The sequence below is a fragment of the Loxodonta africana genome, chromosome 15 (genome assembly GCF_030014295.1).
Source record: "Loxodonta africana isolate mLoxAfr1 chromosome 15, mLoxAfr1.hap2, whole genome shotgun sequence".
NCBI classification, from domain to species: Eukaryota; Metazoa; Chordata; class Mammalia; order Proboscidea; family Elephantidae; genus Loxodonta; species Loxodonta africana.
In genome coordinates, this window is record NC_087356.1 from 13,483,443 (window position 1) to 13,500,437 (window position 16,995).

Consider the following 16,995-nt stretch of genomic DNA (forward strand, 5'->3'; position numbering starts at 1 on the left):
AGATAGATTCCTGACACATTGTGTGTGTAATTCTTCCTTTTAAAAGCCACGCCAACCTGAGGAAGGGCAATCAAGGGACCAGAGTGACAATACAAAAAGTAATTAAACTAATCTTTGGCTCTGAACCACTTTATTACTCTGTGGTTTTGTGTAAATAATCTTCTCTGAGCCTGTTTCCTCATCTGTAAAATAGGAACAATAACAGTGATTAAGACTACAGGCCCTGCTACATACTGAGATATTTAAGAGTACAATGGTATAATCTAGAATTTGCTCTAAAATATTACAGACAAAAGAAAAGCATGTGCAGGTAGATGGAGGATAACAGATGAAACGAGATTAGCTATGAGTTGACAGTGGTTGAAGCTGAGTGACTGGGTACATAAGCATCAATGTTTTGCACGTGTTTTAAAGTTTCCATAATCAAAAGTTAAGATAAATCCACTTTGGAAAATAATAACAAAACAAATTCCGGAGCCAGACAGAGTTTTAATTCTAGCTCTTCTGTTTGCAAGCTTTGTGACCTTAAGCAAGCTACAAGACCTCTCTAAATTTCAGTTTCCTCTTTATAAAAAGATCGTAACAATAATACCTACCTAGGGTTTTTATCAGGAATAAACAAAATGAAATAATCTATGTAGAGTGCAGAGTATGGTGCCTGGAAAACATTAAGTGTTCAAAAAAATGTTATTTTTCCCTACTAACGCTAAAATTTTTTTTACTAGGTTTACTGGGGTTCTTTATGAAGTTTCTTTGACTAGAGACCCTATTTACCAAAGATTGGTGGTAGAATATCAAGTAGGGTATGAAATATAGTGAGGACCCTGACTTTCCAAATATAAAATATGGATAACATCTAGAATCCACCCAGCTCTCCTACTTTACAACTCTGGCTACATAGCCTTTACGATTCCTTCCAGTTTTCATCCACATATTCTACCATTTGTACAGTATTTATGGAAAAGACCATTTCCTAATCTTCCTTGCATTTCCCCCTGGGATCTATTATAACACCAGTGACATTTGGGAACTGGCTGAAAGAATTAATCAGTGCAAAGAGTGGTAAATATCATCTCCTTAAAGGTCTTTTTTGTAGTCATTCAACAGTGATTTAAAAGAATCTGAAAATCTTTAATATTAGGTTAGTTGTATCAGTAATGATTGTTTCCAGCTGCAAGTAGCAATGACATCTGACTAATAGGGGCTGAAACAAATAGGAAATTATTTTTCTCCCTGGCAGGATATTTGGAAGTATGGAGAGAACAATTTGATGTCTCTTGTGATTTTCTTATCCTTTTTTCATGATCAAGAAATGGATGCCAGAATTCCAGGGAAAAGAGTCAGCATTAGTACCATTTGTTTCTTACATCAAGAAAACAAAATATTTCCTACAAACTCATCCCCCAACAGACTTCTTCTTTCATCTCACTGCCCAGAACTGGGTCACAGGGTCATCTCAATTTAAGGCTTAGACCAGTCATGAGACTGAGCGTATGGCCACCCTAATCCTGGCAACACTGGAGCTCTCTTAGTAAGTAAAGGGGGGGGAATGGATAATAAGCAAGCAATCAACAATATCTGTGAACCTACTTTTGTAATCTCGTGGAAACCATCCTCATTATTGCTCTGGCTCCCCATTCTCCTCTTTGCTGCACCTCCTGCCACCAGGCACAGAGACATCTGGATCCGCGCTCATGACCCATCCACGCTCATGACCCAGCCACGATCATGACCCCATCCACGCTCATGACCCATCCACACTAATGACCCACGTTAATACCTGGCCTCACAATTCTGGTACCTCCTCAGCTGCAGTAACCTTCACCCACCCTGAAATTCAGCACTCCCTGGAATCCTAATTACCCAAAAATACTGTACACCAATATCCTGAATTCTGAGCTTTCTCCTCTGTGATCATAATACCCTTATTTTCAACATTTTCTGTCCCCATACTGTTATGAAACCCTTCCTTAGCCTTCTTTGGATCTCAACTCTATCAATCCCTCCTCTTCTTGCCTTATCATCATCTCCATTTGGTTTTCACCATCTTCTTTACCCAACCTTGGCTCTATCGTTCATCCTCACAAAGACGCTTTAATCACCATGCTGGAATCGCTCATTTCTTTACAGTGTGCTAGGCCAATTTCATGAAACTCTAATAAAATTGCATAGCATTCCTCTCCCCCTACAATCCATTTTCCCCTCCTGCCTTTGAGCTGTTGAGACTTGTTAGATAAAAATTATAAAACTATGCTCTTAGACCCATGACTGTTTTCTGCCTAACTTCAGTTAGAAGCTCATTGCTTCTCTGTAGTCCTTTTATTCATCACTTATTGACTCTATCAAACTTCTCACAGCAACTGTTCCAAACTCTTACCTTCCCTTCAAGGTTCAGATTCCTTACTCAAAGCAGATGACCTTGCCTTCCACTTTACTAAAATCAAAGCAATTCAAATGCCCTCAACTTATGATCCAGGAGGGGCCTAGATATCCCCCCAAACTTCAGACTCATATCCAACTGCTTTCTTGGCTTCTCCATTTGGATTTGAATGGCACATATGAAATACCTCAAATAATTATTAATGTTTTGTATAGGTCCTATTTCCCCTATTGTTTCTTGAAGGAAGAGACTGTATTTTATTCATCTTTGTGTCTTCCAACAGTACCTAGCACAACAGCTATGTTAACTACAAAACAAAATTCTGGATCTTTTCCCTGAGCTTGCTGTTCTCTCAGCCTTTGCTAGTTTACTAAGTGGAAAACACCATCTTTCTGCACTGGTTAAAGATGGTTCCATGTATGTGAAATTTCTAGCACTTTCCAGTTATGCTTGCATAGCTGCTGAGTATGTTCTCACTGGCGAGGTGGTTTTAGAGAAGCCCTAGGACAGAAAGTGAGAAGTATAACAGCAGAAACTTATGCAACATGCTGTCAGGTTTTACCTATGCAAAGATGGTTGAAGCCTGCATGATACTGATGGCTATGAATAATAGTGAGGCAGAAAGGATTTGAATGGCCTTTGTCAAGAACTGAGGGTTTGATATTTTACTCCACCTGCAAGCTAATTAAGTAAGCTTGTCCTAGTTTCACAGATGCTAGCAGAAGACATGAGATTATGGCATAAACAAAAGGCTTAATTACTCACAGTAGTAGCAATAACCAAAAAAAGCCACATTTTCTTGCACCAATTCAACCAACATTCTCTTGCACTGGTTCCCTGAGCCCCAATTCCCATGAGGCAATGTGAATATATATTCTCAGCAGTGAGTTCTATTATAGGAGAGGGCCCTGAGTTTAAGGAATATGAAGCCTATAGAGAATTGTCTCACAAGACAGAATAAAAAGTATCCTATAAAATTACCAATATTCAAGTATGTGCCCTAGCTTCCCTCTTGTTTCTTGAGGGCAAAGATTATGTTTTTTTTAACCTTTGGATCTCCCAACAGTGATTAGTTGACTACACACTAATTAACTGTATAATGTAGCACTACACACACATAAGAGAACTAATTTAATCTCAGAGTATAGTAAAACAATAAACTGGACCTTAAGCTCTGGGAAGGGAAGGACCATGTTTGTTTTGTATCCCAAGCACCTTGGAACCAAAAACCCAAACCAAACCCGTTGCTGTCAGGTCAATTCCGACTCACAGCAACCTTACAGGACAGAGTAGAACTGCCTCATAGGGTTTCCAAGGAGTGGCTGGTGAATTCAAACTGCTGGCCTTTTGGTTAGCAGCCTGAGCTCTTAACCACTGCGCCACTAGGGCCCCAGTACCTGGCATATACTGTAGTAAAAACAAAAAAACCAAACTTTGCCATCGAGTCGATTTCGACTCAGCGATCCTACAGGAAAGAGTAGAACTGCTCCGTAAGGTCTCCAAGGAGCATTCAGTGGATTCAAACTGCCAACTTTTTGGTTAGCAGCCAAGCCCTTAACTGCTGTACTACCAGGGCTCCAATACTGTAACAGGAGTTGAAAATATATTTGCTTAATATGTATAAAATCAGTAGTCTCTAGAACAAGAGAAAACCTGTTTACTCAGGCCAAATGCAGAGTCCTGTGTTCAGTCACAAGCACTATCCTAAACAGGAGACAGACAACCTGTGAAACTACAAAGGATAAGGGCCTGAATCACGAAGGTCCAGGAAAATGTCGTATGAGAAATAATTAAAGGTACAAATAAACACGGCTTCTCTTAATAAAACACAGCATTTCCAAAGCTTTAGCCTTGGAATGAGAATATCCAAAAAGCAAAAAGGAACTGACCAAGAGCCCCAGTCCCCTATGCCCTGAGTCCCCCTTTTCCCATAAGGACCTCTCACATTGCTTTCCATTGCCACAACTGAAGGGTTGCCAGGGACTTGTTCCCTCCCTTCAAAGCTGTGGCTTATTTAGCTGCTTTTCAAAAACCTCATCTGGTTCTTACGATCACAGCTAAGACAAGCTTCGATTTTTAAAAAGACAAAAGGCTAAATGAAAATGTTTTAAAAAAAGAACTGAGGAAAATACATGAAGCTTAAAAGACAGGGCAGTTTACAAAGATTACAGTTTGTTCCTAACATAGTTAATTAACTCTGAGGGTCACAGGCTTCTGTCTAGAGGCTATTTGTCATGGATTAAATTGTAGCCCCCAGAAATATGTGTATCAATCTGGCTATGCCTTGATTCCCAGTATTGTGTAATTTTCTTGTGTGTTGTAAATTCTATCACTATGATGTGATGCTGATGAGATCTACAAGATTAGATTGTGTTTTAAGCTAATCTCTTCTGAAATAAAAAAGAGAGAAGCAAGCAGAGTGCTATGGGGACCCATACCACCAAGAAAGCAGCACTGGGAGCAGAGCCCATCCTTTGGGCCTGGGGTTCCTTCAAGAAGAAACTTCTGGTCCAGGGGGAAATTGATGAGAAGGACCTTTCTCCAGAGCCAACAGAGAGAGAAAGCCTTCCCCCTGGAGATGACACCCTAAATTTGGACATCTAGCTTATTTTACAGTGAGGAAATAAATTTCTCTTTGCTAAAGCCATTTACTTGTGCTATTTCTGTTATATAGCACCACTAGATAACCCAGACACTACTCGAGATAGCAACATTCCATCCCAAGGGATTAATACAATATTGCCTTACTTCCCAGGTCCCTGCCTGTCTCCACAGGCTGGGCAATCTCATTACCTACACAGACATCTTACCCTTTTCTGCAGTTAAAGCCATGACTACATTTCTAAAACTAGCATCCTTTCTTTCCACTCTAGCTTGCTACAGGTAGTCCCCAACTTATGAGTATTCGAGTTACAGCAAACCACACTTATGATGGTCTGGATATTTTTTTTTTTTTTTTGGTACATCTTATCATCAGTAATATGCACTACATACAATGTTAAAATATCTGTAAATTTATATGCAATGTTTCCAACCCTCCAAAGAGAAATAAAGATCGAATTTATAAAGATACTGATTAAAGGCAATAATAATGAAAATGAAAAAAAAAATCGAGGTGTTCAACTTACTTCAGACCCTACTTAAGACAGAGTCATATGAATGGAACCCCATCATAAGTCAGGGACTACCTGTACTGATACGGTTCATTCAACCAATATTGAGTGCCTACTAAATACCGGGCGCTTCCTTAGGCACTGAGCAAAAAGACAGAAATACTTTTTCTCATTGATCTATTTTATGTCATTGGTGAAAAAATATCAGAGTGTTTTACATATGGCAATGGTAAGCATTGTTTTGGAATTTTCTTTTCAGTCATTTATATGTGTTTATGTATGTATGTGGATTCTTGAATAAAATGTGTTTCTTACTATGAACTGAGGTTTTAAAAAAATTGAAAGCCAGTGAATATAAGGTGCAGGAAGTGGAGCAGGGTTGAAATACCAAATAGAGATAAGGCCTCACTGAGATGACATTTCAGAAAAGATCTAAAGGAGATTAGAGAGTGAGTCATGTGGCTGCATGGGGGGAAAGCCATCCAGGCAGAAGGAACATCAAGTACAAATGCCCTAAGGTAGGAGTATATCTGGTATGATTAAGAAATGGCAAGAAAGCAATTGTGGCTGGAGCAGGGTGGGCCAGGAGAAGAGTAGTTACTAAAGATTTGAGGTCAGAGAGGTAACTGAAAGTTAGATCAGGTAGGACCTTACAAACAATCGTCAGGACTTTGGATTCATCTAAGCGAGATGTGGAGCCACTGAGTAAGTCTGAAAAGAACAGTGACCCCATCTGGCTTATGCTTTTAAAAATCCACTTATGTTTCTAAAGGTCCACTTATGTTTTGAAAATAAATTCTATGTAGGAAGAGAAGGGTGGAGAAAAGAAAAACCACCATCCTCTTATCAAGCATAATAGCCAGACCCTGCACCATGTGGCTGAGTCTTGGTCATGCTGCTGCTCGTTAAGAGCAGTCTTAGGCCTCAATTTGGTAGGAATGTAGTAAAAATGGCTTCTGCTGTGTTGATTTTAACTTGTTAAGAGAGAAGACAGCAACTCCTTCTGGAAGACTGACAAAACGTCCTTCTTGGATAATTGGACATGAAGCTAGGTATTTTGTGGACTTACAGCAGCATACTCTGTTGGTCCAGATCGTGACCAGGATTCAATTCCAAGGAAAATCTTTGTGTTAAATATCCCAAATTTCCTCTTCGATCAAGCTAGACAATCTATACCATTATAGAACTGTTTTCATTGAGAATTATAAGAAACCTAATCTATTTTACTTTAGAAATGTTGAGGGTGCAACACACTTTCTATCATGAGGATCCATGAAAATAAAACATTTTTTAGGTCTTAATACCTAGGTCTCAGCAACTAGGTTGTTTTTAATTTATGGACTCTGTGAATCTCATAACTAAGTATATGTTTCTCTTTGCTCTGAAATCCTCTTCTATCAACTCCATGGCATGCATTTTTACTAACCTTATCTGAGTTTTACCTTATTTTTTCATTAAAGGAAGTCCCAGAATATAAGCCTCTCTCTGTAGCCAATAAATGGAAATTTCTTGAACTGATTTTGTCTCTCTCTTTACCAATGTATCACTGGAACTGACAAAGCAAAGCAACAACTGTGGTAATAAAATGTTGTAGGTGAGGTTGCCTATGGCTAGAAGAATTTACCTGTTTCCTTGCACAATTCATAAGGTCATAGTGTTTAACTTCCTCCCTCAAGTGAGGCAACTGGGTATTGTATAGTGAGATGTTTGGAGTCGTCTGACCATCTCCAGTTATATGCTACAAAACCTTACACACAGTCTCATTTCCCCATCCACACAAGTTTAGGCTTGTTGTGAGGCTTGACTGAGATCATGTATATAAAAGGACCCAATGAATAGACACAACTCATCTTTGGCCCATTTCAAGAGTTACCTATTCTATTAGAAATCAAGGTATATTATAACATATAGCTTAGGAGAGAAGTAGTGAGATTATTTCACTGAAAAGGGTTTAGCTTTAGAAGGAGATGTCTTAGAAGTAAGATGAGAGCTGTTTTCAAATTTCTGAAGAGCTAAATTGAAAGAATCAGACTTATTTTGCTAAGTTCCAGAGCCAAATCTAGGACATGAAAGTGAGAGATGTGTTGAACAAAGCCTTTTTAAACAATTAGAGCTACACCAAAGCAGAAAGCTTTCTACCTCCCAAGTGTTCACATAGAGCCTGCGTGATGACCCATCAAAGATGGTCCTCCATCCCTCAGAAGAGAATTCCTAGCTGGAGGTGGAATGTGAGAGCTCTCCTCTGGTTGCAAGGCTTCCAGGATTAAGTTCTGAACCTTCCTAAAGCTCTATATTTTAACACTAAGAAGGAAAGAATGAATTCAATGCAGAGTGAAGCAGAGACAGGGTGGCAGACAGACAGACACTTGATGGCATTCCAGTCATTAGTTGTAGAGATTACCAAGGCCTACTCCATTCCACACGCTTCTTGCAGTCTGATTATGTGACCCACTAAAATCTCCCTTTTCACTTAAGCTACTTACTAGTTGACTAACAAATGCATCTAAAGAGTCATGAGTAAATTAGACTAAACGACACTTAAAGTACTTTTCTACGATAAGGCTATAATCCTAAAAACAAAATAACACATTAAATCTTGTACAGGTAACAGACCAAAACCAAACTTGTTGCCATCAAGTCAATTCTAACTCATAGTTACCCTACAGGACAGAGCAGAACTGCCCCACAGGGTTTCCAAGGAGCAGCTGGTAGATTTGAACTGCTGACCTTTTCATTAGCAACCAAGCTCCTAACCACTGCACAACCAGGTCTTCTGTACAGGTAGTAGGTGGAAGTTAAAGGATACCATTAAAAACGATGAACCTGTTAGAAAATTGTTAAATAAGAAAGCAGGGAACTAAGGGAATGTCTAAAATGTGTAAGTATGAAAATAACCATTAGAATAGAAAAAATAAAATTCCTAAGTACCAAAAAGGAAAATAATTATTAAACTAAAAAGAGCAAAGAAAGTGCAACACATAGAAAAAGAATTATCTTCAGCATAAGAAGGAAAAGGAAATAAAACACGGATCTGTTCATTGTTGCTCTTGTTGTCTGCCACCGAGTCAATTCCAACTCATAACAACCCTACAGAACAGAGTAGAATCCCCCATAGGACATCCTAGGCTGTACTCTCCACAGGGGAGCCCTGGTGGTGCAGTGGTTGAGCGCCATGACTGCTAATCAAATGGTCAGTGATTCAAATCCACCAGCTGCTCCTTGGAAACCCTAGGGAGCAGTTCTACTCTGTCCGACAGGGTCTCTACGAGTTGGAAATCAACTTAACACAATGGATTTTTCTGTTTGTTTTTTGTACTCTTTCCAGAGGAGCCCTGGTTGTGCAGTGGTTAAGGCTACGGCTGCTAACTAAAAGGCCTGCAGCTCGAATCCACCAGCGGCTCCTTGAAAATCCTATGGGGAAATTCTACAGTTGGAATCGACTCAATGGCAACAGGTTTTTTTGGTTTTGGCAGGGAAGGGGTTTGGTTAATCCTTACAGAAGCAGATCATCAGGGCTTTTCTCCTGCGGAGCCGCTGGTGGGTTCAAACCACCGACCTTTTGCTGAGCATTTAACCAGCGCTCCTTTCACCTGCTCATAGTGTTGTAAAAAGAAATACAAAAAATGAAACTGTATGCTTTTGATGTGTTTACTTTTATGTATGTATGTTTTATCTCAATAAAAGTTTATTTTAAATGTAAAAGAAAAAAATACAAGAAGGATAAACCAGAAACTAAATAGATCAGTTACTTACAGGGTAGGAAGAAACAGAGAGGAAAGGAAGGGAGGGTAGGAACAGGGTAGAAAGAATGGGGAAAGTAACACCTCTCTGAGTGTACCTTTTTATAGGAACTTATAGGGTACCTATGAGTCGGACTCAACTCAATGGCAATGGGTTTAGAACTATGTTAATGTTTTAGGTAGACAGATGGATAGATGATAAAAAGCAACGAGTATGGAAAAAATAAAATGTAATATAACCAGAAACAAATTGAGTAGCTGTATTTCAAATGAATCACACTGACTGTGATGGTTAAGATTGTGTGTCAACTTGGCTGGGCGATGATTCTCAGTGGTTTGGCACTCGTATGACATTATGATCACTCCCATCTGCTGTGAGTAGCCAGTCAGATGAAAGGGAGTTCCCTTGGGTGTGTGGCCTGCATTGAATATAAGTGGACATTCTGGCAAGGCTCATGGCTTTTGCTAGCTATGGATCCTGCATTTGGTTCCTGTCCATCTGACCTCCAGTTCTTGGGACTTGAGCGAGCAGGTTACCTGCAAGTCTTGCCTACCAATCTTGGGATTAGTCGATCTTCTCAGCCTGTGAACAACAGCCCTGCTCTCAGACCAGCAAATCTTCGGTTTGCCAGCCCCTGTGGCTACATGAATCAAGAGAAGCCTCCAGCCTGACCCACGGACTTGGGATGTTCCAGTCTTTACAACTGCATGAGTCATTTCCTCGATATAAATAAATAAATATGTATATATTTATTTGGAAACCCTGGTGGTATAGTGATTAAAAGTTCGGCTGCTAACCAAAGGGCTGGCAGTTTGAATCCATGAGACACTCCTTGGAAACCCTATGGGGCAGTTCCACTCCGTTCTATAGGGTCGCTATGAGTCTGAATCAACTTGACAGCAACGGGTTTGTTTTTTGTTTTTTTTTTTAATATATATATTTATACAATTTACTGATTTTGCTTCTCTAGAAAACCAAGCCTAAGACATTGACGGATAAGGGGAAAAAAGAAGCAACCTAAGTAACTTTTGAACTTAATATGTTGACTATATACTCTCAAATTAAAGACAAAATATTGAACTCTAATTAGTAGGTTTATTTTTTCACAGTGGTATGGGTTAGCAATTTTAAACAACTTTATCTCAATCTAAAAGTGGGTAAACAACTAAATATATTGAGATACTGGACTCCAGGCATTTCACTATCAGAGGGGAGTCACAAAACACAGAAAGGAGAAAGGTTAGAATGATCCCTACGGTGTTGAATTGGAACTCAGGGTATCAGTACGAACTCATGGTTTTTACTAGCTAGACACAGAGATAGATAAAGAAATAGACACAAATGTATGTATACATATATGTTTCTTTATATTCACGTACATGTATTTCCTAGCTCTCGCTACTCACAGGACCTAAAATCAATAATGCCCAGTAGCAGTTAGCACATTAATTCCCTAGATCCTGGTTCCTAAATACCATACTCCATTAAAAGGAAGCAGGGGTCCTTGGAGAAACAGCTGGTTCCTGAGCTGGGGCAGAGAAAGTATATGGTGAGCTCAGAATATCTTATTGTGCCAAAAATGAGAAAAGGCTCTACAAATGATAGGGACATGTCAAAAGGACAGAAGAGCCAACTTGGAAGGTCTCCTATTGGCCAAGTCTGGTACAATTCAATATCAAAATAAGTAACGGCCAGAAACTATGGCCCCCAGACACCCTGCTAACCCAGAACTGAAACCATTCCTGAAGCCTACTTTTCTGAGAAAGATTAGACAGGCGTACAAAACAAAAAATAACACACAACAGGAACGTGCTTCTTAGTTCAACCAATATACCAGGCCAAATGGCCAACTCCTGCCCAAAAGCAAGACAAGAAGGCAGGAGGGGACAAGAACTGGATGAATGGACACAGGGAACCCAGGGTGGAAAGAGAGAGTGTGCTGTCGATTGTGGGGATTGCAACCAATGTCACAAAACAATGTGTATAAATTTCTGAATGAGAAATTAACTTAAGCTGTAAACTCTCACCTAAAGCACAATAAGAAAAAGAATTAAAAAAAAAAGAAAAATCAGCTTAACAGTAATAATGTATTATAACTCATAGAATAAAATAAGAATCCATGAATTCACAGTCTTATAAATGAATGAATAAGAGCAAAGGAAATGCTCTTTCTCACAGTGGAATGACTAATAAATAAGGAAGAATGATGGAGTTAAAAACTCATCATCTGGCAACCACCAGAGTAATAACTGTTTCAGACAATAATTTTCAATGTGTGCTGAAATCAGTGGGTTAAATTTTGATGAGACACAGGATACTTACATAGTTTCAAAGTATCTCCTACAAGATGTTTATTAGTGACTTTAAAAAATAGAAACTTTACAGTGAAAAGACCTGGCAGACACTACTTTAACCCAATGGTCAAAGTTAACATCACCAGGAATGAACACATGAACATCATATGCCTCATAACATGACAACATCACTTCAGTGGCATTCCTGGGAAAAAAAGTTTAACCTGAATCTAATCAAGGGGAAACATTAGACAAACCCAAACTGAGGGACATTCTACAAAATAACTGGGTTATAATCTTCAAAAATATCAAGGTTATGAAAGACAAGAACAGATCTTAAAATATTAAAGAGTACAACAACTAAATACATGGGGCTTTAGAGCAGAGAAAAGTTTTTCTTTTTCTTTTACTATAAAAGATCTTGGTAGGGCAACTGGTGAAATCCGAATAAGACCTACAGATTAAATAATAACAGTATCAATGTTGATCTCCTGATTTTGATTACTGTAGCGGATTATGTAAGACAATGTCCTTGTTTTGAGGTAATGCATTGAAGTATTTAGGGCTGTAAAGGGGTGTGATGTACAACATACTTTCAACTGGTTTAGAAGAAAATAAATATACACATACATAGTAAAAAAAATAGTACATGCGGTAAATTGCTACCGTGGGTGAAAAGTATTTGGAAATTCTTTGTACTATTTTTGCAACTTTTCTCATAAATCTGAAATTCTTTAAAAATGAAATAATGAATTGAACTTTAGTTCATAAGTGAAAGAGAAAGTCCAGGGTAACAATCACTGTCTTCTACCTGGTGGGTATGCTGTGAATGTTTTTCAAAACTTTTCTCATTGCCTTATGAAACTAATAATGTTCTTGGTAAAGCAGTAACTAATTTTAAAAACCAACCCAGGACTAAGTAAAAGTGTGGATTATGGAATAGGACGAAAGGCACTCCACTTGCAAGTATTAACTAGCAGTATTGCCCCTAGACCTGAACAAATCTCTGCCTTACTCTGCCTTCCAACCATTCAGGCATTACTGTTGCTGTCCTTCGGCTTAATCACCTCTGTTTCCTGCCTCATTTCCATAAAGACAGAGTCTTCCGGAATCTCATAGGCTTGGGGTCAGGTTCTAGGCACTTTTTAGGGTGATAATTATATAACCTGATAAACTAAATTCACACAAGCTCATCCCGACTTAAGGTAGAAACCAAAATGCACCAGTATGAGCATCTCAGAAGAGCGGTAATTTACTTTCAAAATTGTTGTACAGAATATATTTAATAAATTAAAATACAATGCTGGCTGATTAGAGTAAGCTCATGTGACTCTTTAACACCATTTAGGTAATATCTTTGTGTCATGGGGGAGAAAACGTTGTACTGAGAGTCAGGATTCCTCAGTTCTGGCTCTGACGCTAATCATTTTATGGACTTTAACACGTACCTTAAAAACGCTGGCCTCTCCCAGACCTTCTGTTGGCCCAGGACAGGAACCATTCCCGAAGCCAACTCTTCAGACATGGATTGGACTGGACAATGGGTTGGAGAGGGATGCTGGTGAGGACTGAACTTCTTGGATCAGGTGGACACTTGAGACTATGTTGGCATCTCCTGCCTGGAGGGGAGATGAGAGGTAGAGGGGGTTAGAAGCTGGCAAAATGGACACGAAAAGAGAGAGTGGAGGGAGAGAGCGGGCTGGCTCATCAGGGGGAGAGTAACTGGGAGTATGTAGCAAGGTGTATATAAGTTTTTATGTGAAAGACTGACTTGTAAACTTTCACTTAAAGCACAACAAAAATTATAAAAAAAAAAAATGCTGGCCTTAGTTTCTTAAACTGTATAACAAGGAGGCAAGAGGTTAGAAAGATGAACTATATAAACTGTAATCCCTTCTATTCACAGTACTGAGTATATTAAAAGACATAACATTGCTTTGAGCTATGCCAATAAAACCATAATGTACTTTTTCCAGGCTTACTTTAAGAGCTATAACTGAAGATCTAAGAAGCCAAGGATTGAGTTTCCTGAACTAAGACTTGCTCATGTGCTAACAAAAAGATCAGTTGTCTCTCTGGTCTTGCCTTAAGTAACAGAATTTTAATGGGCATCTTTAGGAGATAATGCTCCCATTTTTGTTATCTAAACCAAATAATAAGAAAATGATGACACCAAGTCAGGCCAGTAAAGAAGATATTTTTACTTAGGCAGGGCCTTGCAATATGTTGACATGATATTATGTGGATAGAAGCTGATTAGCATAAAGCAGTCTCCACCTAGCTCACAATGCGACCTGTAACACAGCACTCGTTATTAACAAACACATTAACATCTATCCCTATTTTCTACTTCCATAACATGCTCAGGGTGATTCTTATTTCCTTCCTGATATTTTCCTGTATTTTCCAGATGTTCTACAATGAATCTGGTTACTTTTATAATTGGAAAGAAATTATTCATTGAACAGATGATAATTAGGCTCATTAGGCTAACATAAGGCTTAAAAATGAATTAATCTGTGGTCCAGGCAAGGTGAAAAATAAACAAGAAATTTTCTAAAATCTAATTAAGGCTTTTGCTATGGGTTTAAAAACATCAGGCGATCAGGAGGTGGAGCCACCATGGTGCTATGGATAGAAACACCATGCCGTGCCTCTGCAGCAAAGGCTTGAAAAACTAAGTAAAACAGATACAAACATCAATCCTGGACCCCTAAGTACCAAACAAAGGACTAAAGAACACAATCAAGCACCAAATGGAATAAGAAACTGACAGAGAACAAGGAGTGCTACAGAGTCGAGGTCCATGCCAGCTAACATGGCCAAATTCGCCATCTTGGGCTACAGCTCCCAAAGAACTCAGACAGGGAGCATAGGAAGGCAATTTCATGGAGCTCCCAACAGGAGACCGAGCATCCAGTAACCAGAGATACACACTCCTCCCACCCCCCACACCCTTCTTCCCTGTATGAGACCTCTGTCACTTGCCAACAGGCCACAGTCGCTCAGCCAGAGAGATACCAGCTTACTGTCACCTGGATTCACCATTTTGGACCTCAGCCACCAAGGACTATGGACAGGGAGTATGAGAAAGCAACTCCATGGAGCTACCAGCAGGAGACAGAGCACCCAGTAACCAGGGATACATACTTTCCCACCACCTATCTTTCTTCACTATATGTGGTAAAACATACAGGGAAAAAAAAAAAAAAACAGGAAAGGATGGCTTCAGAAAGCAACCAAAATAAAAAACCAGGTGACCCTCTGGTAGAAGAAAAGGCACTGGAACTGCCTGATGGGGAATTCATAACTAAAATATAACTCAAATATTCAGGGTTCTCCAACAGATGAAGGAAAATGCAGACAAAAATAAGGAAAAAATAGACAAAATCATGGAAAAAACAGACAAAACAATGGAAGAAATCAAGAAAATAATACAGAAACAAAATTTTAAAATAAACGACTAGAAATCATTCAAAAACAGCAATTAGAAACCCAAAATATAAACAAAATTTCAGAAATGGACAGTGCAATAGAAGGTTTTAGGAGTAAATCTGAAACAATGGAAGACAGGATTAGTGAAATTGAAGACAAATCCTTGGAAACAACTTTGAGGAAAAACCAGAGAAAAGAATAAAGAAAACTGAACCCTGAGAACAATGTGGGATACAATTAAAAGTAAAAATCTGCATCTGAACAGGGTTCTAGAACATGGGGAGAAAAAGGAAAACACAGAGAGCCTCACTGAAGAATTGCTGACAGAAAACTTCCCTAATATCATGAAAGATGAAAACCCAAGAAGTCAACAAATCCCACACAGGATAGACCTCCAAAACACCAAGACATATCATAATCACACTAGCTAAAACCAAAGACAATCCTGAGAGCAGCTGGAGAAAAACAAAAAGTCACATACAAAGGGGAAACAATAAGATTAAGCTCTGAACACTCAGCAGAAACCATGCAGGCAAGAAGGCAATGGGATGGCACATATAAAATCTTGAAAGAAAAAAACTGCCAACCAAGAATAACATATCCAGCAAAACTCTTACTGAAAAATGATGGCAAAATTAGGACATTCTCACCAGATAAGCAGAAATTAAGGGAATATGCAAAAATCAAACCAAACTTAAAGGCATCATGAAAGGGAGTCCTTCGGTTAGAGAACTGCGATGGTTAAGATTGCGTGTCAACTTGGCTGGGCCGTGATTCTCAGTGTTTTGGCAGTCCTGTGATGCTGCAGTCACTTCCCTATTGAGATACGTGATCACCCCTATGATGGGATCTACTGTGAGCAGCAAATTGGCTGAAGGGGAGTTTCCTTGGGCATGTGGCCTGCATAAAGTATGGGCAGACGTCCTGGCAAGGCTTGGGGGCTTTTGCTCCTTCTGGATCCTGGAGGTGGCTCCTGTTCACTTGACCTCCAGTTCTTGGTACTTGAGCTAACAGCCTACCTGCAGTCTTGCCTGCCAATCTTGGGATCTGTCAATCTTCACAGCCTGTGAGCAAGAACCCTGTTCCCCAACCTGCCTATCTCAGGTTTGCGAGCTCCTACGGCTACGTGAATCAGAAGAAGCCTCTATCCTGACCCATGAACTTGGGACATTACAGCCTCTAAAGGACCCATCAATATGCTGTCTACAAGAGACACAATTTAGAAACAAAGACATAAATTTATTAAAAATCAAAGGATGAAAAAAATATATCAAGCAAATAGCTACCAAAAAAGAGCAGGAGTGGCAATACTATTATCAGATAGAATAGACTTTAAAACAAAACCCACCATAAAACTACCAGGAGACCTTAAAGTGCTCACAATCAATTCATAAATATTCTTCAGTTAAAAGAAAATATGAAGACATTGAATATGTTTAGGAGATTTCAGCATTCACTGTAACTAGTGAAATTAAGAAATGTCTTAAGAAAAACAACAGCAGAGGCTATCAGATGTAAAGGGCACTATGCCTGCCATCATTGTCTCAGAGAATAAAATTCCTGCAAAATGACAACCAGAAGGGCAGACGGTGTTGAACTGGAAATGTACAAGGCGGTTGTTCGGCAGCCTGGAGAAGCTGTCGAGGGTGCACTGACCCTCATCTCTCTGGGGAATCCCCATACTGTTCTCTCTACCACAGCACTCTCCCCTCCTCCAAGGCAAGCACGGAGAACATTACTAAACTCAATGCAACGGATGACGGCACAAGGTTGGGAAGATCAAAAGGAGGAAAGGAAGGGTTCCATTTGACTTCAAGTGTGAGAAAAACTGCCTTCTACCGTGAGAACATCAACTGTTCTGTAGCTAGCCGTGTAGCTGCATCCCTGGAATGTAACTGTTTCTTGCTACATTTCTCTAAGAAGCTTTACAACATTAGAGTGAGCACAGTTATCTATTTAACCTGTTATCTTACTGCAAGTGATTTTCCCTGAAGTTATTATGTTAGTAACGCAAATAGGAATCTACATAAAT

General features: G+C 39.3%; 1 protein-coding gene across 7 annotated transcripts in view; it reads right to left on the reverse strand.

The window, feature by feature from the left end:
• Window positions 1-16,995, reverse strand: part of LOC111751558 (uncharacterized) — a 360,216-nt gene that overhangs the window by 330,135 nt on the left and 13,086 nt on the right. For all 7 annotated transcript variants that reach the window (XR_002786662.2, XR_010317908.1, XR_002786661.2 and 4 more), the window contains exon 3: window positions 12,977-13,147. Coding sequence is in view for 1 of the 7 variants with exons in the window: in XM_064268594.1 (XP_064124664.1) it covers window positions 12,977-13,053 (77 nt within the window). In the remaining 6 variants the exon portion in view is untranslated. The remainder of the gene's footprint in view (window positions 1-12,976; window positions 13,148-16,995) is intronic.